The sequence below is a fragment of the Plectropomus leopardus genome, chromosome 3, assembly GCF_026936395.1.
Source record: "Plectropomus leopardus strain MGB_pleo_1.0 chromosome 3, ASM2693639v1, whole genome shotgun sequence".
Lineage (NCBI taxonomy): Eukaryota > Metazoa > Chordata > Actinopteri > Perciformes > Serranidae > Plectropomus > Plectropomus leopardus.
Genome location: NC_142178.1, coordinates 28,313,496 through 28,340,901, shown reverse-complemented (window position 1 = coordinate 28,340,901; position 27,406 = coordinate 28,313,496). Strand labels below are relative to the sequence as shown.

The 27,406-nt window shown below is 39.8% G+C and overlaps 1 protein-coding gene across 2 annotated transcripts; it reads left to right on the top strand.

Moving 5' to 3' along the window:
* Window positions 1–380: 380 nt before the first annotated feature.
* ugt8 (UDP glycosyltransferase 8) lies at window positions 381–27,406 on the top strand. 2 transcript variants are annotated; one of them, XM_042485695.2, is made up of 6 exons: window positions 381–584; window positions 7,796–8,631; window positions 13,990–14,132; window positions 20,095–20,171; window positions 22,120–22,339; window positions 23,461–27,406. In XM_042485695.2, the coding sequence occupies exons 2-6, from the start codon at window positions 7,798–7,800 to the stop codon at window positions 23,840–23,842; spliced, it is 1,656 nt and encodes a 551-aa protein (XP_042341629.1). In that variant the 5' UTR covers window positions 381–584; window positions 7,796–7,797; the 3' UTR covers window positions 23,843–27,406. The 2 variants fall into 2 exon arrangements, with proteins under 2 accessions (XP_042341629.1, XP_087932115.1); XM_088075989.1 differs by lacking the exon at window positions 381–584 and having other exon boundaries at window positions 7,794–8,631.

The following is a 27,406-nucleotide window of genomic DNA, read 5'->3' as shown; positions in this document are numbered from 1 at the left end:
AATAGATATTCGAGAGTTCCTGCTACTCGGATATGAAGTTTTTCTGCTTTTCTTAATTTTATATCTTTTTTTTGTAATTAACTACTAATTAATCAATTCATTGAAACCATGTAATACTTCACATATTAACCCATAACAAAAATCTTCCTGTAGTCCAATCACTCTTCATGATTAATCATTAATTTCATCCACTTTCTGGCCTCCTTCAAAACTGACCTATGCCCCAAACATTTACGACCAAATATTGTCAGTATCAACACAGGAGTCACCTGTAACTGAAGCACAGTACCGAGGACCGATACTCCCACCCTTTTTGTGCTCTGGCCAACCACAGTGTTTTTCCCCTCTGCCGCTCCCTTCCCTCCACCATGTAACCCCGCCTATCACCGCCTCTGTGACACGGACTGGGAGTTTGATGTTGCCTCTGTCTGTGATCGATACCCGGGGACACATTTTACTTTACAGCCATTTTTTCATCACTACTTTTTTGATGTGTGTTACCTCCCCGACACTTTAAATTGCGTTAAAAAAAATTATTGCAGTTTTGCCCCTCCACCTCTCCCGAGCAACACTGAAGCCTCAAGGTAAGCACAACAGCTCTGCGCGCAACACAACAGGTGCAGCGTCACCTCAGCGCTCAGCTTCCGTTTTAGTCTGCTTTTTAAAATTACTTTATTTCCTCCATAGTTGTGAAGAGTGAGTTGATACTGTTGAAGTTGACGGATGTGAACTCTATCGTGGTTGTTTGGCTGTTTTTGGAAGCTCAGGTGCGACGGCGAATCCTCCTGAGGCGCAGGTGTATCCGTGCTGCAGTGCATTCAAGTGCTTTGCGTATCATACATGACGAAAAAAAAAAAATCACCTATTTGTGGCGGTTTGATTCTGGTATTATTTTTTATCTTGAGATACATCACCATGGCAGCCTGTAATATATTTTTAGGCCACAGTTTTACTTTAATTTTTCTGCATGGCATCATTTTAAATGCGTTTTTTAACAGTTTTTTTTAACAGTGGTTTTGCTGTCTGGATTATTAGGGTTTTGTATCAGATTTTGGCAGTGGCGGATGAGGTACCTGAGAGCCACACTTGAATAAAAGTACAGATATCGCACCAGAATATTACTTTTGTGGAAGCTAGAGTCACCTATTCATCATCATCTCTCTTTTTCTCTGTATATATTGCTTATATATTTTTTGGTCTATATTCTATTCTGTATGTTTAATATGCTGCTGGTTACTTAAATTACAGGAATTACCACTGTGGGCTGAATATACAGTGTAAGGACATACTTTTTACTTCTACATGCCAACCAGTCTTTGCATTGATTAGTGCATCTTTATTTTAGCAAGAGCTGTACTGACAATGGTAACTGGAAACTTTTGTCACTTGCGTTATTTGTCTATTTGCTATAACAACTGTTAACTCTTAGTAGGACAGAGCCTGTCGGACCTGTTCTACTGTGTGTCAGTGGTTGTGGTGTGGAGGAGGAGGTATGAAGACAGAGGAAAGAGTATCGAGAATGACAGCAGTGACATTAAGGAAAAATTGCAGAGGTGAGGAGGAAGACGGCTAGGAAGGAATGTGGTTAAATAGGACACTGAATGTCTGTCTGGTTTGGTACATTGAAAACAGCACTGGATTGATTGAGTTAATATGGGTAATTGAGGAAGCCAATTACCCTGAGTAGGACATTTGGTAATATTTCTTTAGCCTCTGTGTATGAGGAGTAATTTTCTCAGAGGATATTTACAAGAAGGCTTTATCTATATCCATTTTACACTTTCTGTCAAGTGCTGATGAAGCTTCCAGATATCAGGGCATGCAGAGACCGTGTTGCCATTATAAACAGCTCTTCATGTGCCCTGACATGGGAAAGTCAAAGTTTTTTTTTTCCCACTTAAATTTTGTTTTCACCAAAATTCAGGATCTAATGGCTCTTAACCTAAGTTTAACTTATTCTTAAAGTGGTCTAGGCTCCACCTTTCGTGATAGTTTTCACAGGACATAACGCTTATTTTACAGATATTGTAATAATATGGTTAACCTTGTGCTGACTTTGACCTAATGTGCTTTTTTACACATGCATGCACTGACGTAGATATGTTTAATGTAGACATTGAAACGAAGCCACTGGGCCAATTTTGTCAGCATCTTAGAATTTATATCAACCTCTGACTTGTGATGTGTTGAAAAAATGTATGCTAGAATTAATGATTTCTTTACAGCTTTTGTTACAAATCTGTAACAAAAGAAAATACAAAAAAATTAAAGAATGCATAGCCACGACTTTCTTTATTTGTGCAAACGAGAAAGAGTCAGACTTTAATTTAAGATCACTAACCCGAGCAGGAGGCAAATAGTAAGCCTGCAAACTGGCTTAGCCTAGCTATCTTAGCTTGGTTGTAAAGGCCTGAAGTGGCTGACCTAAATACACCTGTATCATTGTTTCCTTTGCTTTTTTATTGTCAATTATGGAAGAGGAAGTATTAGCACAATAAAGACTGTTGACCTTTATGTCGGCAGAGATCACAGCTATGTCAGAACAACAAACACTTATACTGGATTCCAAGATAATTATAACTGGTTAGCGCACTCATTTCTGTAGATATCTCTGCAACACAGCACATAGACATTAGTTCATTTTTTTAATGTTTTACACTAAAATTCTGACCATATCTCACACATTGCATCTTTAATAAGTTCTGTGGAAGAGATGATTCAAGTTTTGGATGAGGTGGAGTGGTTATAAAGTTTTGGAGTGATGCTGTTTATGATGTAATGAATAATGGTCATTATATATGCTGAGATAGGCTACCATAAACAGAGTTTTGGTCAACAGATGGCCCTAATCCCTTAAACACAAACATATGAGTGACATCAGAAGTCTGAATAAGAAAAGATTTTATTGTAAATTCATTTGGTGTCTTACATCTATGATGTGTGTGTCGCTGCTTGTTTGTGCAGCTTTCAGTCGTATGGTTCGTTCGTTCGTTCGTGGAAAAGCAATCTATTGGCAGACCATTACAGATCCCATTAAGTTTTTAACTTGTCGTAAAAACAAACACTAAGTCAGGTCCAAGAGCAAAATACAGGAATGACCCATGGCTGAGGCTTTAGGGCCCAGAGCTATGAAAATCAGTCAAACATCTTTGGTTTTTTTTTTTTTTTTTGCATTAATGCATCCATATGTAGCCATTTAGACTTCCAGGTCATTCCAGCTGTTGTGTGATGAAATTTAACTCCCAGCATATCGTTTGCGTATTAACCTGTGCATTTTGAGCAGCCGAGTATTAAGTGTCGCTTGCTTAACTGCAAGTGACTGAAGTATGTCATGGTAATTCCTAGATGAAAACAAAACAAAATCAATTCAATTGTGTTCATTTTTAGCTAAAGCTACTGATGATACACTTGCAGGGAAATCAATGATTTAACAGTCATCTCCATAGAGATCAATACTTCTCTCAAAGCTATCAGAAATTATTTAATTCCCACCATTTGTTTGAGAATGGCTATGGCTTAATAATTTTATTCCCATTAATTAAGAAAGTTGTTGCCACAAAATTTCTTTTTTTTTCCCCCACAAATGTCACCAGGTGGGCTCCTTCCTTTTTTATGATCAAAGCCTTACTAACCCAGTCTTGTAAATCTTCAGCCCGAATGGGAACCCATTTTGATTATTTTGCAGTAAACAAACCGAGAATCAATTAATCACACTTCATTTGAAAGATATGAGGAAAAATAAACAGCTTGAACACTTATGTTTGACTTAAAATCAGTTCTTGGAAGTTACTTCTCCCCTCTCAACAGGGTGCATTGAGCTAATGAACCCCCACTGTGAAAGCAGCGAGACTGCTCCTCCCGCTGTGCCAAATCAAGGAAATGTTAGTCAAGATTATCATATGAGAGAGTGATCATCACTGTATAATTACCTTTTTGTGCCATTCTTAATAGATGAAAGTAGCATCCTCTAAAAGCTTTAATTGGTTTGATTTTCAATCATAGACATCTGAAAGATGCAATACAAGGCAATTAATGTGAGAAGATAGCAGAGATATGTTCTCAGTTTCTAATAATTACAATATTTTGTCTGTTGAGGCCTAAGTGGTGGGATTTTCATGGTACAATAACCATCTCAGAGAATATCACGGTTTCACTTGATATATGATACTGCATAATTATTATTATTATTGTTATTATAATAATTATTAGTAGTATTATTATCAGTTATAATGACCTGTAAAGGAATGAAAACAGAAGGGTGTTTTTGGTTGGACAGGTTCAAGGTTTAGTACTATAATTGAAACTTCGAAATATTTTTTAAATGGAAGTATGTGTAAAAGTCTAAAAATAGATTGGATGAACTTTTGCTTCTACACATTATTTTGAGTTGGAATTAAAAGACTAAATATGATGGGTGTGCAGGTAGAAGCATGATTGTAGATTTCCCTCAGCTTTGGTATCAGACATTTGATAATAATGTAGCCGTTTCATATCACAATATCACATTGATATGGGCCTTTTGCCCAGCTCTAATCTGCTTAACATATTATGCCTTATATAAAGCTTTCCGTGAAAACTTTAAATTATGTTTAACTTGTGCACCTCATTCCTCTCACTTTATCTTCACCCCAAACACTCTGTCATTTCGTATCCTTTAATTCTCTTAATCCAGATAATTTGCTCAGCCCTCCCAGTGCGCAGGGTAACCAGACTCCATTGTTAGTAATTTAAGTCATGACGCCTCACAGTCCTCAGTAGACAGCGGCTGGTTTCTATAGTTACTGTCAACAGTCCTCAGATTGCTAAACAAAATAGTGGCCACCTTGATTCCTCTTCCCACCCGGCCCCAGCTGTTTGCAGAGAGAAACTTCATATTGTGGACAAACAGGTGGCTGATACACTATGTAATCCTGTTAAGATGCTATCGGGAGCTTGTCAGCAGAAATGATATGGACTGTGCTATCTGATATAGACTGAGACGTAATGTAAAGAGATATTAAACGTGATGCAAGAGATACCTTGAGAGGCTGACAGGACAAATAATCCCTTGTACTGTTCAGGATCGCGTGGTGCTGCAGCCTATTACTGAACACATTGAACTAGAGGCAGGGTACAGACTGGGCAGGCTGCCAGTCTGATATATAAAGACACACAATTACATCTACACCTCCAGGCGGTTTACAATTTCATATTCCTCTAATCTGTAAGTTTTTAGATTGTTGGATGAAATCCATGCAACACTTGAGCATTTAAACTCCACACAGAAACACCCAATAGACCAGGCTGGGTTTAAAACATTGACTGCACATTTCATTTATTAGCTTAAGAAGATGTAGCACATGCTAATGCTGATGATTTACAGTGCCAACGTATGAGTACGAACTACTGTGTGCAAGATTTTACCTTACATGCCCTCAGTTTCTCTTGACCTCTTTTGAACTCATGTGCACTGATACTATGGAACAGCATACAGCTGTATGCTCTCCCCAACATGGGACGAAGGCAATGGGCAACTTAACAACAAATGGACAAAAAATTTGGAAAGAGACAAGGCAATTACCTTATGAACGTGCAAAAAACAAAACAAAACAAAACACACACACACACACACACACACACACACACACACACACACACATATATATATAAATTATAAATCTAGTTTTCTGGACATTATCATTCCTTTTTTGGAGTAATATCTAAAAATCTCCCCACAGCTTATTTTCAAGTCATTTTCTTGTCACCTTTTATTTATTTTTTTCTCTAGACATTTCTCGTCAAGTTGCTAAGGATCTTTTTCCCATGTTTTCTGAATAAATCAAACCAATCCTCTAAGGTTTCATAGGTTTAAATGCTTGTTGGAGGTGTCTAAATGCAGCACAACAAAACTGATAGGGTTAATGCGATGGAACACTACCCATATTATGTAAATAGTGCAAGAAATTAATAATCTGCTGCCATGTTGTGTTGTTTGCAGTTTAACATTTGAACTACTCACTATGCTACACAAAGCCCTTCTTTTAGCTGTGGCTTTCAGTGCTTACTTGGCCAGTAAAGTCAAAATCACACTTCAGTTCATGAAGTGTCATTTATACAACTTCCTCCAAAGGTCAGCATACTGAAGCAGGGATGTCCAAACATTTTTGAATGGGGGCCAGATAAAATAATGTGAAAAAACCTTGCGGCTGGATGCTTCTTGCATTATATGGGTTACTAAAAAAAGTCACATACAAATTGGACAAAAGCAACTGTTTAATCTTCCACTGAGAAAATATTCAACTCTTCACTGCTCCTGAAAGCAGTGACCTTTGCGGTTGATGCTGTTACGCTGTTAAGCTTCTGTCTTTGTTTGTTTGCTTGTTTATCGTATCTTTATTAAAACATACTAGTTCTGTCTGCACAGTTCCTACTTGGTGCATGTCCACAAACTGTATGATAGTCCTGCCATAAGTGCAAAGAAAAAACCAATACCAATGATTAACCAATATTGTGTGTTGTGCTACATATAGTATATTTTGAAAGACAAGCCCGAGGTCATTTAAAATCTGTCCGAGGACCGCGAGTGGCCCCTGGGCTGGACTTTGGACACGCCGGCCTTAAGATGTAACACCCTGGAGAGCATGGGTTAGTCATTGTAGAGTACGAGGATAACTGATGGCTCGGAGAGGTTTCCAGTGTTGATGATTAATCCAAATGAGAAGGAGGATGTAGGCATATAGGGCACGGACTATGACATGGTGGCATGAGAATGGCTCTTTGTATTTGTGCTTGTGAATAGAGCGGCCGGAGGTTTAGAATGACGTTGGTGCTACCCACACCATGTCAGTGACGGCTGAGCAGAGTGGGGAAGGATGAAGGATGGAATCGACAGAGATAGAAAAAAAGGCAAAAGTTGATCAAGGAGGGGAAAATATTGAGAATTAAAAAAAAAAAAAACTACAGACACTAAGAGGATGTATTTTCTCAATACTGCTCCTCAGTATGTGTGACAGAAAGATGAAATTTGAGGATGATGACTAGACTCAATGTACTTTCAGGCGGGAAGTTTGATGACTACAGTGTAAGATAGGCTTTTTTATCCTTTGTGAAATACTCCTTTCCTCATCTTTGATGGATAATGATGGGTCAAAGTAAGGCTACGTAAATGGCTAAAGTCTAGAGGGCATGAGATCAAAATAAACATGTTTTATTAAGATTATATTTTTAGCCATTGAGCTCTTCAGCTGAAAGAGTTTGCAATATATTGTGTTATTCTTTGCTAGCTCACAGTAAATATCCTTTGTTGTTTCTAGCATCTTAAATGCATCATGTTGGTCTTCGGACTTTCTTTTTTAAATGACGATACGATGGAGGATGGAGAATTGATTCCTCTCACAAAGGCGCAGAACATTTGTGCTAATTGGCTGTTGGGTGTAGTCTTTGTAGTTTGTTCAGGTGTAACTTTTTGGCCGAGACTCAGGCGACATGAGGTACTGCATCAGTTGGCCTTTGTCACGACTAGTTCTTTGATGTGGATGTGCTGTGTCTGGGCCTTAAGGGTCATAGAAAAGTTTACGACTATCTAAAAATAATTTTAAAAAAAAATCTTTTTTATCCTCTCTGAGTTGTGGTTAGGCAACTTTATGACCTGTGATTTTATGTCAGGCTCATCCATAAAGATGTTAGACTGTTTGTCTAAATAATTATCTCTACCAACTGTGTAACTGTGTATATTATGACATTTCTTTTTCATCACTGTCCTCTGGTTTTACTCTAACGTCAGGCATTAACATTGTTCATTTCTCTATGATTTCAGCCATGTTACTACCCTCGTCACTACTACTCCTCCTCCTCGGCCTCCTCACCTGGAGTCCCAGTGCATCATGGGCTGCAAAAGTGATCGTGGTCCCACCCATCATGTTTGAATCACATCTTTACATCTTCAAGACACTGGCCACGGCTCTGCACCAGGAAGGCCATGAGACCCATTTTTTAATTTCAGAGGGCCGCGGGGTGCCCCCCTCTCCTCACTACCACTTACAGCGCTACCCAGGGATCTTTAACAGCACCACAGCTGACAACTTCCTCCAGTCCAAAGTCAGCAACATCTTCTCGGGCCGCCTGACATTTCTGGAACTGTTTGACATTCTTGACCACTACTCCCAGAACTGTGACGCTGTCGTTGGCAGTGTCGAGGTAATGACCCGCCTCAAGGAGGCCAAGTTTGACCTGCTGCTGGTGGACCCTAATGAGATGTGCGGTTTTGTGATCGCTCATATCCTGGGTGTGAAATATGCCGTGTTCAGCACAGGCCTGTGGTACCCTGCAGAGGCAGGTGCCCCGGCCCCGCTTTCATATGTACCCGAATTCAACTCGTTGCTGACTGACCGCATGTCTCTGCTCCAGAGGATCACCAACACAGCTGTTTATCTGGTGCAGCGCTTTGGAGTCCATTATATTGCATTGCCCAAGTATGACCGGATTATGAAGAAACATGGAGTGAAGCCTCAAGTGGCCATGGCCGACTTGGTGCAGGGCAGCCGGCTGTGGATGCTTTGCACTGACATGGCTCTGGAGTTCCCCCGGCCCACGCTGCCACATGTGGTGTACATAGGAGGCATCCTTACCAAGCCCCCCAGCCCTTTGCCACAGGTCAGTACTTGGAGAAACACAGGCGGCTTACAAGCACATGGTGAGATTGGTGAGGCACAAACAGGTTTTGTGTGGTCTCGTGCCAATGTGTGTCCTTGTTGAAGGAGAGTAGGAGTCACTGATATGGATAAAATCCTTTTGTACAGTGTATGTAACTTTATATCACATTGTCAGTGACAAACCAGATAAAAACCTTTAGGATCAATCTAAGGATAAAGTACACAGACAGCAATGTCTGTTTGTTTTTTTTTGCTAATCCAGCTAATTAAATATGTGTCATATCAAGGTAGTGGTAAAGTCCGATGTGGTCATAAATCAATCCTGCTAATGATGTGAAACATTTTCCACAGTGGCCTATTGCACTGAGAGAAAAGGTACGGTAAAGGGATAGTTACCGCAGTATTAACTGCATGGCAAAGTCTGTGATGGATGACAAATACATTGTCACAATCTCACAGTGGAGACCAAATCACTGTGACATTGAGCTACAACAACAACAACAACAACAACAACAGTAACTTCTCGGTAGACAGCTGGCAGTTGATTTTAATTTAAATTGATTTTTTATGTGCTTCGTTGTTTTGCTGCTGTCGTTGATTAACCACATCTATTGGCACAAAAGCTAAACATTGCACTGCTGTGGACTGGGGCTGCAGTAAACCGTATTTTAGCCACCTAAAAAATGATTTGTGTGCACTTAATTTGGAATGTTTTGTCCGCTTTACCTGACACACTAACCAATCAAGGCAGCGGTACACCAGCAACTCCTGTGATTTGCATAGTCAAATTATGGTTTTCTTCAAAGGAGTCATGTGGCTTTGAGACAATGGCTTCAGTTCCCCGTCAGCAAGGGCAAACATTGTGACTTAGTCCATACTGTATATTATCAAATGGCCGAGCCCTGCTATGGAGTCAATGTCCTCACTCATTTATATTAAGAGATGGTCTCAATAATTCAAAGATCCTCATGCTAAAGCAAAAATTTCATCGCTGTGTCCATTAGTATTTTCAGAGCCCACTATGGATGTTAGAGCATAAAATGAGGGCTCTATGCCATAGGTGACTAAAGTACTGCAATACAATGGCTAATTCATGTGAACACAGTTTGACCATGACATTATCCAAAGTATGGTTTCATGGAGAGGATGGAAAGCCATATTGCTTCATTCAGACCTGGAGGAGGTTTAATCCTTTTTATATTACATTTAAGTATATAGGAAGAGCATTTTCACAGTTTTTAATTTTTAAATAGCAACAGTCAACTTAAACACAGCGACATTTAGCGCTCTGCCTTTCTTAGTATGTGTGTGCTCTGTGCATGCAGCCCAACGGATTTAATATGAAGGCGACAGGTAGAGTTTGGTCTTGCCTTTGTTTTGCCTCGCATGAATCAGTTTTCTATCAACTGTTTGTTATTGACTAATCATCACCTCAGAATTATAAGTTTATATCTGACATTTTTGTCAAAGTTGATATATTCATATATTCTTATTCTGTGATAAGCTTTTAACATTATGTGAGGTTGAAGTTTTATGCATTTTCTAACTTTTTATTTAAAAAAACAAAAGGTTCATATCATTTGTGCTATGTGGAATGAAAAATTCCAAAGCTCAATATGTGAAAAATACTCAGAACACAGACAGAACCTTAGAATTATAAGGTGGTGCAATGTCAGATACTTATTTAAAAGCTGAAACAAAAAGAAAACATTAACAAAAGTGGTGGGAGCTCTTATCGCTTACATCCGTTTCAAAAGAAAATTTTTGTTGATGAGTGGAATCAAGCCAGCACTTTTCTCACTCACTGGCTGCAACGTCTCTCCCGTCTTAACAGTCTCACTGAGTTTCAGTGTTTTTTGTATCTGCCCTCGCTTGACCCCATTGTCTTCCCCTTCATTGGTGTACCTCTGATTATCAATCCCACCACAAAGCGATCCTTTATAAATGATGCTGGGGTGAGGATGGGTTTGGGTTGAATGGACGCGGTAGACTTTGAGCCGAAAGGGTGGGGCGTCATGGAGAGCAGAGGCGGGTGGTGACGGGGGTTAGTCCAGCGTTCGGACGCCGAGAGCGCGGGCCGTCGGTATCTACTGTGGGGGGTTTTGGAATGCCACTCCAGCCAATAGGGAGCATTGTGCCATGTTGTGTGGAGGGAGTTATAATGGAAGTGGAGGGAGAACGAGGCCATTGTTCTGGGCTGAGCTCTGGGGACACTGAGACTCTTTTATGGGGTCACTGAGGCTGCGTTGTAGGGACAGTAGAGCTGCGCTGCAGGGACACAGAGCCCAGTGTGCCCCTGATGTTGCTCCGTGCCAGGGCCAGCTTTAGCTGCCGCAGCTGGGCCGTTAGCCTCCCTCCCATCACTTGTCCTTCACTTCTATCACTCCAGCATGGCTGCTCCCTGATCTCCCACTGTCACTCAATATTTCCTCACTAACCAGAAGCTAGTTTACTAAAAAATGTGGATTACTCCTTTGATTAAAATCTAAAACAGGGAAAGGGCCCAGGAGAAGCTAATTTTTTAAATATCACAGTTACTTTTATTTGATAGACTAATGCCATAGTGTACCAATGGTTATAGGTAGCAGGTTTGCAAGTAAAATAATGTAAACGATGCTTATGAGGTCTTGCTTTCCAATTAAATAGTTGCCGTTTCTTTCCCCTAACCCTTTAACCTTGTACCCAGCAAGATCATAATACTTTACAGAGATGTTACGATAGTAACCAGTTTTTAACTTGCAAATACTGTTCATGTCAGCGTCCCAGATTTAAATATGACAGGTCAATCTGTGAATCTCATCATCCGGTAAAATTTTAAGTGTCATATGTCTTGTGAATGCTCTTGACTATATAAACTCGTAACCTAGATGTTGACTGATGGGGCTGATAATACATTATGAATACCTGAATTCACCTGATAGCCTATACACCTTAACAATCAACTATAGCCAGGACTCATAACCTGCTATAAAAGCCCATGCAGTGTCATAGGTTGTCATTGTACGTGTTCAGCAAAGTGAAGTACATATTAATGCATTATTTAATTGCTGGTGGCAAGTAAAGTGTAATGCATTTCCATGCTTTTAAAAGAATATATGCTGCATCATTAGTGAGTACTGTGTAAGTATTTGTGTGTATTTAATAAACCATGCAGAGAATTACAAGCAAAATGTTTGTGCTTTAGGAATGGGACCTTTCATTCAAAAATATGAGGCCCACCACACAATACTGATTAATTAAGCAAGACTTAATTAATGCCCATGCACTTAGAAGAAAGGAACTACATAGGCAGAACTATTGTATTGAACTATTGAAATTTTATGAAGATTTCATCAAGCGTAAATGTGTCAACAGCGAAAGCCACCGCTTTCAGTAATAGTTCAGTAATAGTAGTTGCATGTGTCTCATTTGTATGTGGTTTTTTTTTGGTTTTTGAAATCCATATGATGTGAGAAGTGGCTGGTCCCCCATTCTTTTTAAAAAATCTGGGCCCCATTCAAACAGTTTGAACACCCCTGATTTATAGTCAGAAAAAGACAAAAAACATTTTGTCATGCTTCATTTTCACTACAGGATAAAAGCAATGAGTTCAAATGTTTTAACAAACCATCATCAACTGTATGCATCGACTGTAATAGTTACAACCAGTACAACCCCTTTTCTCTCTCACACACACACACACACACACACACACACACACACACACACACTGTGTAAACTACAAATGCCCCAATATTCTACTCGACCCTCATACAAAGAGCACTGTCTAAAGGCAAACAAATATGGATACCTCAGCTCGGTTGATACACTCTAGTTAGTAAACTTGCTGGATGCTCATGTGTTCATTCCTCCATTTCTGCAGACCGGGGCATTTCTTCTGTAGAAAATAGTTGACAGATACAACTGTTGTATGTGAGGATTGTGGATTACCCAAACTAACAAGGATCTCGTTTCTAGAGCTACGTAATGCTGCTGACTTTTCTTTGACCATCACAAAAGAATTCCTTTGCTTCAATTGTATTGCTGGCAACAGAAACTTCAGACACCTCAAAACTTGGCACATAAAACTGACTGTGTGGTTCAAAATCACCATGGGGACAAGAGGAAATACCGTTTCTTGTGATTTAGGTGAACCGACCCTTTAAGGGTGTAAGTGTAATACATTCACAACAAAGAAGAGTGTTTGAGTGTGGACTTCAAGGAGGATATTTGTACCTGATTGCTGGTTGCTCTGTTGACTCTTATGTAGTTTGATGGTGTTTTGTAAATCAAATCAGCACCTGCAGTACTAGTTTTCCCATAGATGCAGTGAAGTATGTTGCATTGTCATCACCATAAGAGACCAGCATTTGTTTGGTGTCCTGTTTTATAATTGATTTGTCGAGGCTTCAAGTTTTTTAAGCAAGTTGCAACATGCAGCTATTCAGAGGAGATTTATGTCACAGTTTGTGAAGAATAAAATTTGCCCAAAAAATGCTGTCGATTTTACTGTAGTATTGAATGTGTTGAAAAAAGAAAATTGCAGTGCCTGGCGGATAATGTCTGATAGGGCTAGTCTGGATGTCACATCATTGGAAAATGTTGCTGGTCCATCAAGATTCATCAATCTGTAGACCTTCAACATTGAAATCATAATGCAATACTTGGCACCACATTGCAGAATGCATACTCAGCACACCTTTACTTGTAGTTGTGAGACATTAACTTAAATGTGTTTAACAACTTTGTGCAGTAAACATTCTGTGTTTTGGTTGATAAACTTCTTCTGTGGACATTTCTTACATTAAAGATTTAAATTTAAGTGGTCCACATGGACCTATTGTAGCAATCTGTACCAGCTGCAGCATGACTTGTTTGGGAGTCTATTTTCTAATTCACTTGTTGCTTTTCAAATGAACACATAAAACTTTACTGTTAACTACATGCTCACTGATATGATTCTGCAAAGTTCTGCAGTGAGTTTTATGGCATCACCTCACATTTATCTGTAAACCTATAAATCATTCAGATCATTAGTGTGACACAAAATTCACTTGTAAAGTAATAAAGACAACAGCAACACTATTAAAAGTTTATGTGAGGTGAAGGGTCTGTTTTATTGATGTCAGTCAGCTACTTGTTAATGCTTTAAAAATAATCTGATATGGCGCTCAGCTCTTAAATTGCAACGATGACATTATTGCTTCAATATGGGTCATCTGAATGCCTGCAATACACAAGAATTAATCTACGATGACAAAAGGGACTTGATAAAGTAAGAAATGGAGGATTGTTTTGTAGTTTGTGCTTTGCATTATTATAAATATCTTTATTTTTATTTTATTTTTTAGCTTACTGTCTCTCTGTCATATTCCGACAGGATTTCGAGGCGTGGGTGAATGACACAGCGGAGCATGGCTTTGTGGTTGTGTCGTTCGGAGCTGGGGTCAAGTACCTTTCCCATGACATCGCTCACAAACTGGCAGGAGCCCTCGCCAGGCTGCCCCAGCGTGTTGTCTGGAGGTAAATATGTTTTCTCTCTCATACTGTACACAGATGTGACTGACAGATGTAAACAGGATTCTGTAGTTAGCTTTAAGTTAGTGATTTTTCTCCACTCAGCATTCATAGGGCTCTGGATGGCAAATGATATCAGACTGTAATTTATGGTTTTATATGGACCACCATAATCAACTAGACTACTTCTGTTTAATGACACATCATAAAATACAGGCTGCACGTTGTTCCTCTGTGATGGTCTTTGCCTGTCCAAAGTCCATATTCCCACCTCATATTTGCTTCAGGGTATTATATGAGGTCATCCAGTTGTTCAAACAGCATAGAGTGGTGAAGGGATGACATGTTTTTGTAGGCCAACCAGGAAGTTAGCATCGCACTAGTTCCCTCATCAAAAACCTTATGGGATTTGTGAATGGGTTTTTCCATTATTGCCAAAAATAAGCATCCGCCTTTTTAAGATGCATAAAACCTTAAAAGTTTGAAATTTTGGTTTGTACGGACATATTTAATGTTTCAGAACAAAACGTCTAAATATTTTTGTCCTATGTTAACCACAGACCTTATATAAGGCATTTTACTAAAAACCCATTCAAAAAACCCATTGACTTTGAGACGAGGGAACTGGAAGTGCAAAAAGGCTAACAGACTTCCGCATTTTGAGATTCATTACTTTACTATTGAATAGTAGAACCTGCCCAGTAAGATGCTTCACATTTTTATGGTGGGAAGACATTTGCATTGATTTAATTCAGCAAAGTCACATAAGGCAATGGATTTATACAGCTCAGTTAAACACACTACTTGGTGTCTCACTCTTAAACTTGCAGATAAATACCTGCATGTTTGAGGGAATTGTGGCATATTATGTCACTGATGGGGAAAACTAAAACTGCCCTCATATCTGTGCATGCATGTGTCTGTCACAGAGTTATACACCATAGATGCAGATGTTTCTATGTGCTCAGGGTGACTAAATAAAGAGAGGTCATTCACAGGTCTGTCTAAAATGATTGTGCTTGGCCAGTGAGAGCGATAGGTCTGATTAAAATCTAATCTTCTTGTAATCATTTACAAAGAGTCCGACAGCAGATCCTCTGACTATGACCTGAGCAGCAAGGAATAAAGAGGAGGGCAAGCAGGGCTGATAGAGGAGGGAAAAAATCTGTCTCCTGGTTTTGCAGTGCTTTAAAATTCCATCCATGAACCTGTTAATCATTAACTCTTATCTCTGCATATTTAAGAGTTTGTGATTCATTGACCATCACATGCACATTGTGTAATTTTTATCCCATAGATGACTAAAGAAAAGCCCATTAGACTGACTATTTTGAGGCTGCAGATCCTCATGAGACAATGTGTGCTTATATTGTCAATATACCCTGGGGAATCCAAGTAATGCATTACTGATATAGAATGCAGGAACAAAACCTTAATCCTAGTACATATATATACACAGCTCTCAAACCTGACATTCTATACATTTATGGTGTGGCTTGGTTAATGTTTGAACATGTGCCTGTGTGCGGATGCTGATGAAGGTCATTACTTTTGCAAACACAAAAACATTACAACGATGTCATAACTGACAGCAGAGTCAAGTTTTCTTCCATGTGTTATGTCTGTGGCCAGATAATGAGTACTTTAAAGTAGGCTATTGTTTTTATTCTTATTTGGATCATAGATTTCAATTCCAAAAATTCGTATTATTTCTTGTTATTTTTGTTTCTGTTTTGTTTCAGTTTTAGCTCTGGTTTTTAGCATTGTTCTGCACCCTGCGGTTGTATGTGTAGAACGTGTTTTTTGTTATGGACCCACAGTAGTTGTATTATTGGACTTTGAATGTTGCTGACAAGTGTTCCTCATTTATATTTTTATATCAGTTAATACATTGGAACTATTACATATTATTCGTGGTCATATCACGATGTACCATTACGTTTCTCTCTGGCACTGTGTGTGACTTGCAAATGTGCCCTGTTAAGCATTTACAGGTGTTTAACAAATAATTTAGCGAAAACTTTAAATCATTCAGATTTTTTTGTCAGACTCAGGACTCAGTTAATTAGAATTCAACTAAAACACAGAAACTTGTGCTCCAGAAAAGGATAAGCACTCAATGAGGATCCTAGGTTCACTGATCAGCAATTATGACTTAAATATGAATGCCAGAGAGAGGTCAGAGAGAGTCAGAGAGCAGTGAAGACTAACACATCTTTGGGGTCATCAGGTGGGAACCTCCTTTCATCAGCTAGGCTGGCTATCACAGCCCAAACAATAATACCACCTTCAACAGACCCAGGCTATATCTATGCAGACTCCAGGTAGTGACTGTGTTGATGCTACCTTCCTGAGCACATGCATAACAATTGCCAATATACTACAACTCACATACAAGACTAAAGCTAAGGGAAATAAGGGTGAATTGGATCAACACACACACTTACTTGGATGGCAGCATGGTCTCACACAGAGAGACTCAAACAGGCAACTCCCACTCCTAAATACCCTCACACTTCATGGATTTTCTCCTGAGAAGACTGATTGGTGGATCTCTCCACCTGATCTCAAGCAGTAGTCCATTCAGTGCGTCCCCTCGCTGGTCCCCAACTACCATTGTTCCTCCTAATCCAAATCCACTGACTGGATTTAACTGCCTCATCTGAAATTTCCCTCACTGTCTTCCTCAAACTCTGTCCCCTCACTCCCAGTTCCACCAGGAGAGAGATAGCTGATCCAGCTACAAATCCCCAACCTCCCACTTCAACTGGGCGAACCCTAGCTTTCCATCCTTTCTGCTCAGCTTCTGCCTGTAAGTCTGTGTGCCTCAGTTTCTTCCTTTCATAGGCTTCTTCCACTGAAGCTTCCCAACGGACTGTAAGCTCAGTGAAATAAACGATCCGTCGACTCACCGACCACAGCATTATCTCAGGACTCAAATTAGTACAGGCTATTTCCTAGGGAATAACAAGCTTTCCTCCTAAATCTACCTGCATTTCCCAATCACAAGCTCCCTCCAGGCGACCACACCACTGCCTCCTCCCTAACTTACTGCCTTTATGTTTCTCCCCCTCAGGTACATACTGGATATCTCAACTTTTTTAAAGCCTCCTGAATTCACCTGTCTTCTTCTCCCCTCAATACCTGCAGCTAAGCTTACTGGTATGATCGTGAACAATATAATATGGCACACCCCATGTCTGTAGCTCACTTTTCTTGAGTGTGTCTGCAATATTTGTGGTTTAATTGCATTGGAAAGACAATATGAAGCATTACGTGTTGTATAGTACTTGTGTAGTACTAAAAGCAGCATGCTGGGAGCAGGATTCAACAACAGACACACACTGTATGACTGAACTTGTGAGGTTGGAAAAATCAGTGAGCGGCTGGAGCTGGGCAGAGTCCCTGGTGTGATCTAAAGCAATCAGCTTGTGGTTGCAGTGTCTGGAATGAGGTTTTTGTCACAAAGATTGCCAGAGCTGTGGGCAGTACGTAGTGTGTGTTGTAATGAGGGTGGCTGGATTTGCCATGGCATTCAACATGTGTGCGCAACAATGTGTGATAATAACTGTGGAAAATGACAACAAAAGCACTGAACTTTGACAGTGAGATATCAGACAATGAGACTCCACATGTAGGTCTCTGATCAGGTCTGCAGGTGAAGTGGGACAATGTTGTGAAACTTGCAGATACAGGCAGGGGCCTCTTGTAAGTCCAAAGACCGTGTGTGTGACATTGAATGGTAATCTGGCTTTTAGTGGCCATTCCAAACTAATGGAAAAAGGAAGAGGGCTGATGAGAGGGACAGGGACCAGGCCAAATGAATCGTGTCATTGATAATTGGCTGCATGAATGTAGGCTTTGATTGGCAGGACAGTGAATTGGTGCTTTGTTGAGAAGAGAAAGAGAGATGAAAGACTTTGGGTTAGGGAGGGAAGGAGACAGAGATGGACGGATGGGGGTCGTAATGTTGCATGCATATGTATTGTGTGCTGCATTTGTTGGAAAATGCTTCCGCACACACAGCCACAGACACCAACAGACAGACACACGGCGCTGTGCACATTCACCACCACCCCAAGAAGACAAAGTTAAAACCTAAATGTCTGGGTGAACAAGTGGGGCCCTTCAGCTTTTTGCTTTTTAATCAGGGAAAACGATTGAATTCCCCTTTGTTCACTTTCTGCTTCATGTAAATGTTACACTCAATTAATTCATTTAGCCTTCTGTATACAGTATCTCTTATACTCACTATACATACTGTGCATTCTCTGCCATTACTATGCATGTCCCTCAAGCCCAAGAGTATCATTAGCATCACATTAGCCTCAGAGAGCTAGCATAATAGCTAACTTGGTTAATCATTGACTGATCGCAGGAAAACTAAGTTAAAGGAATAGTTCAACATTTTGGATAATGCAGTGATTCACTTTCTTAACTTCCTGGAGATTTATGGTGACCATAAAGTTGCCAGAAACTCCTTAAAGCTTCTGAGTGTGGTCAAGAAATAGTACAATTGTAATAGCTCATAACTCACCGTTGCACTGCAAACTGTTATTTTTACACTTTGTTTTTTTACTGGAAAAAACATTTGGTAGGGCACAGTTAAGACAAACCGTCCGACGAAATGGCAGGAAGTTAAAACAAAGATTACAATATGTTGTGATGGTGATACCATGCTTTTTTGCAAAGATTGAAATAAAATATATAACATAAAGTCATTTCATTTTTATAATTTTATGTATTTTTTCCAGCAATTTCCCATAATTGTCTAGATCAACTGTGTTTTTCCCTGTGCGATGGAGCAATTTAACACGCGGTTGTAAATTCCATCATGGAAGACAGCAAAAAGTTGAAATATTTTAACCTTGGAGGCAATACCGTCTAGTGTTACTGTTTCTGGTGTTTCTGCCAGCCTCACTTAATTTTCCCGTCGTGCTCTCATCCACTAAAAGCTGCCGTTTATCGTACCCCTGATTACATGTTAACACAGCATTAGCTGTACTGGTAGATGGATTTTCTTATCTTTGGTCAGAGCAAGACTATCTATGTCCCTGTGCTTCCAGTCTGTGGACAAAAGGCCACGCTAACCAGCTGCAGGCTTTAGCTTCATATTTACGGATATGAAAGTGGGATTCGGTATTAGCACTCAATACCAGGTATCAACTGCAATTAAACAATATCAAGTAGTATTGAAACATCGCGACTCAAATGATAACTGCATTTGAACCTTTTTGTACTCAGTTTTAAAATTAGTTAAGTTTTAAAATTACTATTTTGACTGTACTACTATGTGTGGTTTTGCTCACAGTCAGTCATCGCAAGCGTTTTTTTCAGTTTAACGTGAAATTTGATTGGCACACTACCACAGGTACTGCAACCCACACAGTATGTGTTGTGGTGAGGTCATATTTGTGACAGACGAGGTAGTTCAGCATGCCAAGATGCCACCAAAATCTTTGAACACACTGGTATCGAGTGGCATTTTATGCAACTGAATGCTTCCTTTCACATGGTGTGTATTGTATTAGATGGGGAAAAAAGGTATCAAGTAAAATACTCTATTTGTATCATTATTACTTTAACAGTACTGGTCCTAGTATCGTCATTTTTTACACAATACCCAGCCCTATATGAGTGGATTGGATTTTCTTTTTGAACTCTCTTTTAAGAGAGCCAACAAGAGTATTTTATTTAAGTTTTCTTTTAGCAAATTAACAGTCGCAAAAGTGTTGATATAAAAGAGTACTCACAGATAATGCTCCGACAAAGGTATTTACGAAGCAGATATTAAAATGGCTGTAAACATTTACCTGTCACATATGGGACAAACATGAAATAAACCCAGAACTACTGTGTGAATAACCACTCAGGGATTTTCATGGTGTTCACAAACTGTGACGACAACCTTATCTACTAAAAGTTGAGCTGAACTGTCACATCATTACTTCTTTTTTTCCTTCCTTAGATTCTCTGGAGTTCCACCCAGTAACCTTGGCAACAACACAAAGCTTGTTGATTGGATGCCTCAGAACGACTTATTAGGTGAGTACACACCACAAACTGTAATGTGTACTTCACCCTCTCTTATCAACAGTCACACTGGCTTACTGCACCATAAAAATTGAGATGTGTTTGGCTGGTTCAGGGCATGTTTTGACACATGGCTGATCCTCAGTGTTTCTATATTAGATATGTCAACTGATGGCGCGGCGGACTAGGGTTATGTGTGGGTGGGTTCCTCCCATACCTTCTTATTAACCTCAGCAATGGGTAGAATGTGAATGTGTGAGCCACTTTGTGCCTGTCAGGAATGAGGAATGTACAACAACATTCAGATATTGACAGCCAGCATTGTTTTCTGCATCGGTGTAATAGCGCTATGGTTACCCAATGCCTGCAAATACTGAGACATTGTGCCTGTCTGACTTTCTATTAGGTCAGTGAGTCAAGAAATGTTTAAAAGAGACAGTTAAACACAAAGCAATAACTTTTCTTTCCTTTCACTCTGTTACACCAAGGTGGACTTGTTGGCATTAAATGTTGATTGCCAAATTATCAGTTCTCTTTTTATTTTATTTAATAGTACTGCAGCACCATCTCCTTTCAAATATAACAGTATTTGTGGGCAAGTTTTAACTGAAGCATATCTCTAATCTCTTGAGAGACAGGAAACCTTTTATAATATAATAAAGTTTAGATCTTTTGAAGTGGGTTGTATGCTGTATTTTTTAGTAGATAGCAGTCGGGTATATCCCCAGTTTGGATAAGCAAACAGGGGTACTGAAAGAGAAACTATGAAATGTACTGCTGTGGACTGGTTTAGCAGGAAAATGTGTTGTCAAAATGTATTGGCCGCCTAAAATAGTTCCAAAAAAAAAAAAAAAAATCAATATCAGTGCATGCTATGATGAGAACATTTTCACCACTTGACCTTGTGGACAGCCCTTCCCAATGGGAAAGCTGTTGACAGCTTCAGTTCCCTATTTATGCCCTCATCAAAGCCACCAGACTCCAGAAACAATAATTTTTGCTTGCTTAATTTGAGAGCCTTGATCAACTTGTTAGTTTGTTTTATTGTGTGACTGTGGTGAATCCAAACTGACCCTTTTAAATGCCAAAGTCACGCAATAACACAAATGAACTTGCAGATCGAGGTTGCAGTAGACCAGTGTTTATCAGTGTCAAATTACATTTTTAGTCTGGCTTTTAAGAGAGTGAAACAAAGGCTTTCGTTTCCTACAGGAAATCACCATCTGACATAAAAGTGAATACAGCGTAATCTTACAGTGATATTGAATTTTTGTAGGTGGGCCTGTTTTTTTAGGTAGCTAAAATACATTTTGTTGCTGATGCTGCCAAAACAGTACATTCAATACTGGGGGAGTGCAGACATACATTTACTGTATGTAATGCACTGACTGGATAAGTACCTCATACAAACCAACTTAAAAAAATTCTGAACTATCCCTTTTATTCTGTTGTTCTTTTGGATAGGAATTTTGCTATTAAAATTGTATATTTGCTGTATTGAGTGCCAAAAACCAAACTTTCAGGCTTCATTGAATCATACTTAAACTACACAGGTGGATATACAGGGCCTTGAAAAGGAGGGAGGTTTAATTTAGCTGTTTTAGGTGGATTAAACCTTTTTTGTAATGGGTATAAAGAAAGTAAAACATTTACATTTAATTATTCCCTTCATAAAAACACTGACTGAGGTATTTTATCAATCATACTGTTGAAATGATGCAAACGCACACACACACACACTAACACACACACACACCCCACCCCACCCAACCACACACACTTTCATGAAGGTGGGATCAACAGTGAAATACTGCTGAGTGTGCAGCAGTTTGTGGGCTCTCCTGTATAAACTGTAAATAATCTAGAACTACCAACCCAGCAAAATTTGCACCCTGTCAAAAAATGAATAATGAACACAACATCTAACATGCAAAATAACATCCCTCATCCCTCCTGTCAGGCCACGCCAACACACGGGCCTTCCTGAGCCACGGTGGCCTGAACAGCATCTACGAGGCCATGTATCACGGGGTGCCAGTGGTTGGTGTGCCCCTGTTTGGAGACCACTATGACACCATGACTCGTGTGGCGGCTAAAGGAATGGGCATCATGCTACATTGGAAATACATGACCGAGGAAGACCTCTACACAGCCCTGACCAGCGTCATCAAAGACAGCAGGTTAGATTTTTGGGTGCTGTATGCACAGTCACACACAAATGCTTTGTATATTAGTGGTATTGTTCATCAGTGCCATCTGGTGACCATATATTGAATTAGCACTGTGTGACTTAGTGGCACTCATAGTATCTTTATCCTGCTTTCATTAAGTTGTGCTCTCAAGAGTTTTCCCCTTGTAGCATGCTAAAAGATTACCCATTATTTAGGGATGTCCTGATTAATTGTTTCCCCCAGACAGAAGTTATTCAGTACTGAATATCTGTCAATACAGAGTACTCCAATGTATAGCCTATGCTTGATAATATGAATGTATGAATAGCTCTGCAATGCATTAAGAAAAAAATACCTGCATCCTCCTCCAAAGCTTTTCCTTGGTCTTCTTTCTCCAATTACAATATATTTATTTATATGACAAAATGAATTAAGAAATTACAAATCTCTCTTTAATCTTTTTGGCCATGTTGCTGTCTTGAGGGAATTTCACTGTCACTTTAAAAGAGTATTTTCCAGTGTTTGGTGCTGTGTGTTTATTTTTATCTTCTGTACATCTTTTGTGTGGATTATGCTTCATCAATATATTAGCCATGTTGGCCTTATGCTCGCAGAGCTTTTATTGCGCTTCCACTGGCGTGGTGGTGTGGTTATAGTACGCACTGCACCGCGGTCTGTCTCTCCTCAGAGTATGGGCGGAGAAACATCTTGCGCTATAGTTGAGAGCAAATTGTAAGACTCTCACACTAAGTTGAAATAAGACAAGTGCTCACAACTTTGGTAAATAACATAAATAAACAGTCTCATACTGCAACTCAGCCCCTACTCTTACACTGGGGAGATCAGCGGAGTGGAAAGACAGACAGACAGCGTCCAGTTGACAAAGCCTGCAATTCACGTTGCTGTGCCTTAAAGTAAAAAAACCTCTGTTTCAGCTGATTTAAAACAAAGGATCGGATTGGGCTCTCTAAAGTCAATATAGAGAATCCCAATCAGTTGAAAAATGCCTGGATTGTCCCCAATACAGATCTTTGACATTGGCTCGGGACATCCCTTCCATAAATAGCTGTCTTCTTGTGTGCATACTGGCCTCCTTATATTGTTTCCAACTTCTGTCTCTCCCTACCAAGGTACCGCCAGCAAGCACGCACTCTCTCTAACATCCACAAAGACCAGCCGGGCCATCCTGTGACCAGGGCCGTCTACTGGATCAGCTACATCCTACGTCACAAAGGTGCCAACCACCTGCGCTCCGCCGTATATGATGTGTCCCTCTACCAGTACTTCCTGCTGGATGTGATTTTTACTGTAGGGGCCGCTGTGGCTCTGGCTGTCTTTGCCCTGCGACGGCTGGTACGATTGATGCGGGGGAAGACCGGGGACCAGAGCAGAGGGGCTGGTGACACAAGGGATGATGGTAACATGGCCAATGGACATTGCCATAGCGAGAGCGTGGCCAACGGGAAACACAAACGCAATGGCTCCTTGAAAAATGAGAAGAAGATGAATTAGTGTTTTGAATGGCCAAGAGGGACGAGGAAGAAGTTGCCCCAAGGACTCAGCTCTAGGTTTGGTTAAGTGGTTTTTATACAAGCTTTGAAGAGAAAGCTGTTCTTAGGTCTGCGTCGAGAGGCAACTGCTACTCAGAGCAAGCAAGCGGCTGTAGAAGGATACACAATGCATTGTGTGGGGATGGAGCAAGGCATAAGGTGCTCAAGAATCTGTGTGTGTGTGTGTGTGTGGGTGTATGTGTGCACTGAGGCGAATTTAACGAAAAAAAACTCTAACAAAAAAGCAGCTACAGCAACCAAATTGGAAAGTAATCGAGGATGAAACATAGGAAATACACGTTGGGAGGACATTGTTTCTTCACATATGTCATCTCTCCTGCATGTTCTCTGTCGTCTTCCTGCCTTCCGTACCAGTGGAAGGATGATGAAAAGGGGAAATCCTGAGCGCCAACCCCTCATCCTCAGAACAAAACAAGAAAACAAATGGATAGCTTTTGAAATAGTTAGGATTTAATGTTTTTAACTGCAAACTCCGCTTCTACAAGTGTCTGGTAAACTGTAAATAGAGGACAAATATATTTATTACTTTATAAATGCATTTTAATGATGGACCTTTTTAACCTATCTTATTTTTAATTTATTTCATGTTGCATGATGGTACACATACACTCCCTTCTCTTGGCACAGCAAAGTGCACATCATATTGGTGAAACAAACTGAAAGCTGCAGCCATGACAAGTCTGCACAAGTCTGTGCTTTCCACAGTATTCATGGTGGTCTTGTTTTCAAGTGTGTTGAAAATATTTTCCATTTTTCCCTTTTCACATGGTAGTGCCATCCTGTGACTGCCCTTAGCTGTGCAGCGTTCCTACTGTCTCCAAACTGACAGTTTGTTCTGTTTGGCTTATCAGTGTGAAAAGGGCTAATCACGTTATCATGAAGAGATTTAATAGCAATGGCTACCAAGGATACTATGGATAGGCAGAGCCAGATCAGAAATGTGCTCATCCAGTCATCTGATCATGGATTAGTCAGAGCTTTACTGATTTGTGATTACTTGCTTCGTCAGTCCCACATCTTCATTCTGCATCCCTCATTTATTTATTAATTGGTAAAGATTCACCTTTTGACTGCCATTTTTAAAGCTACACTTGACTTTGTACATCATACGTGTACGATTCACTTGATGAATGATCTCTCATTAGACTCCCTAAAAACACGAGGTTTCACCCATGTTACAGGGCGTAGTAGTGAACACTTCAGCAAGCTCTGTGAGCTGTTGGGAAAAGTTTGCGTAGAGGGCTTTTCCCCAGAAATCTGTTTGTCAGGGTTAGGAAAAAAGTTGTGGTTGAGGTTAAAATGGATAGATTTCTGCCAGAAAGGGATTTCTGTCAGAAAACACACAAGGCAATGTTTTCCCATGTGCGCTTTGTGACTGTCTCAGCTTGTGCATGTTTGAGTTTTTCAAAATGAAGGGTGAGTTTTGCTAGTTTTGTACAAACAATAAGCCGAACACAATTTTACAAATCCTAGGATAGCAACAGACCCACCTTACTCTCCCTACGATTGGCTAGTACTTGCTACATCTTTATTAATTGATGATTACAAAAAATAAAAAACACTTCTGTTTGAAGTTACAGTTAAGCTTGCGTTCTCCCATAGGTTTAATCTTGGGGTTAAGGCAACGATTAGGGTAATAGACAGCTTTTTCAGTGATAGTTTTGCTAGTTTATCCAAAAAGTGAAGAAAGGACCCAATGCAAGCAGATGAGAATGTGCATCAAGCTTACAACACACTGCCTCTGGGTGAAACCCCATGTTTTTAGGGAGTCCTGTTCTGACACAGCTTATGTTGCAAATGCTAGTTTTAAAAGACACATTTCAGGTAGAAATCCATTCAGTGCCCCTCTTCTGCAAGTTGAAATCTGTTATATATAGCAATAGAGGTTCATGTACAAACTAGGAAGACCTCATGTAATTAAATTAACTTTGGGTGTGAATGATTCACATTCTGTATGTGGCCTTTTATAATGCAAATATTTGTGTATGCAGTATGCTTGAATACATGTGTATGTGTGATGTTTCAGTGCTAGTGATCACTGTACAGCTTTAGACTGAGTGTATGGATGAAACAATGAGGTATGTTTTAATCCACTGAGAGTGATGTAAAAACCATTGGCTTTTCCACCATTCTCTGAAGTCATCATACTAATTGAAAACCTATGCAGTGGATTCTCTATGTTATTTTCATTCAGTACAACCGAAGTTGCCTTCTGTAGCTTTTATATCATCTTACGTGTCAATCCACTCTGCTTTATTTTACTCTTGTTTCTCGGCCATCGTCTCTGTTAATTCTTAATGCAGATGGAGGAAGGGTGTAAGGAGGGTGAAAGAGTGACTTAGTTCCGACAACAAAGGTGAACCCCGCTACTTTTACAATGGATAATACTGTGTCAAAGTGACACTGATCCCCACAGCGAAATTCTCTTTTCTTGAACCCCCGTCGAGGAGATCAAAGTACAGGGCAAGCTGGAAGAGAATCGTCACAGTTTGTGGGGATTCAGTATCTTGCTAATGGACATTTCAGAAGGCTTGTGGACATGGGACATAAAAATCTCATGAACATGAGACTTCTAGCTGGACAGGTCTGCAAACCACTGCACCACACTTACTGTACTTTCCTATATTCTATATTGTTCCAGCAACAAAACCCAGACGTCTACTTTGTGAATCACAACTGTAATTGGCATTCTAGCAAAGTTATTGTTTACCAACTTACTAAAGCCTCACATGGACAATACAGCAATGTATTTAAAGGACACAGAAAAAATGCTATCACTTAACCTGTCAAAAGTTGTCGAGGACTTAACATCCAACTATGTATGTTCACAAATCCTGTGATAATTGAGAAAAGCTTCATGATCTTCCTTTCTCTGTGAGCTACAATTACACCTGCACAGCCCGACCCCGCCCTGCTGAAAACAGACTATTATACTTGAATCATCATCATTATCATCATCTGTAACAAGCTCAGCTGTTGGGTATGGGAGGCGGGCCTGCAGGTGCTACACAAGCTATGAACAGGGTCTGGAGAGAAAAGAAATGTTTGTGAAGATGCATCTATTTTTTAATTATTATTTTCAGTATTAATATTATAGACCACATTAAAAGTCCATCCATGCCTGTCCTTTACTACTCTCCTATGTTTCTGTGCTCACTCCTCAGTCTGACATGTCTCTGTTCTTGTGTTGTTGCATTTCATCAGCTTGAAGTTTTTCTTTGTTCCGTCTTCAGTAGTGCACTTGTTTGTTCCATGTGTCCGCCTCTTTGTCTTATTCTTGACTTCCTGATGTATTTGGCTGTCTTTGTATTCTTGTCTTATCTTCCTCCTAACCCCTTAAATATTACATGTCTCCACTCACTTGCCTTTTTTTAAAACTTTCATTCTACTTTGATTTAAAAATGACAAAGTCCTCAATTTTCCTGTCATGTGTGTCCATGTTGTAAATAGAACAATGTAAACAAAATACTAATGCTGAATAAAAATGACATATTTTGTTTGCAGA

What these genes read in the sequence shown, in the direction of transcription:
- ugt8 (XM_042485695.2), top strand. Translation starts at nt 7,798, where the DNA reads ATGTTACTACCCTCGTCACTACTACTCCTCCTCCTCGGCCTCCTCACC. An exon ending in CCCCAGCGTGTTGTCTGGAG is followed by an intron (nt 14,133 to 20,094) that starts GTAAATATGTTT and finishes TTCCTTCCTTAG; the next exon opens with ATTCTCTGGAGTTCCACCCA. An exon ending in GCCTCAGAACGACTTATTAG is followed by an intron (nt 20,172 to 22,119) that starts GTGAGTACACAC and finishes CCCTCCTGTCAG; the next exon opens with GCCACGCCAACACACGGGCC.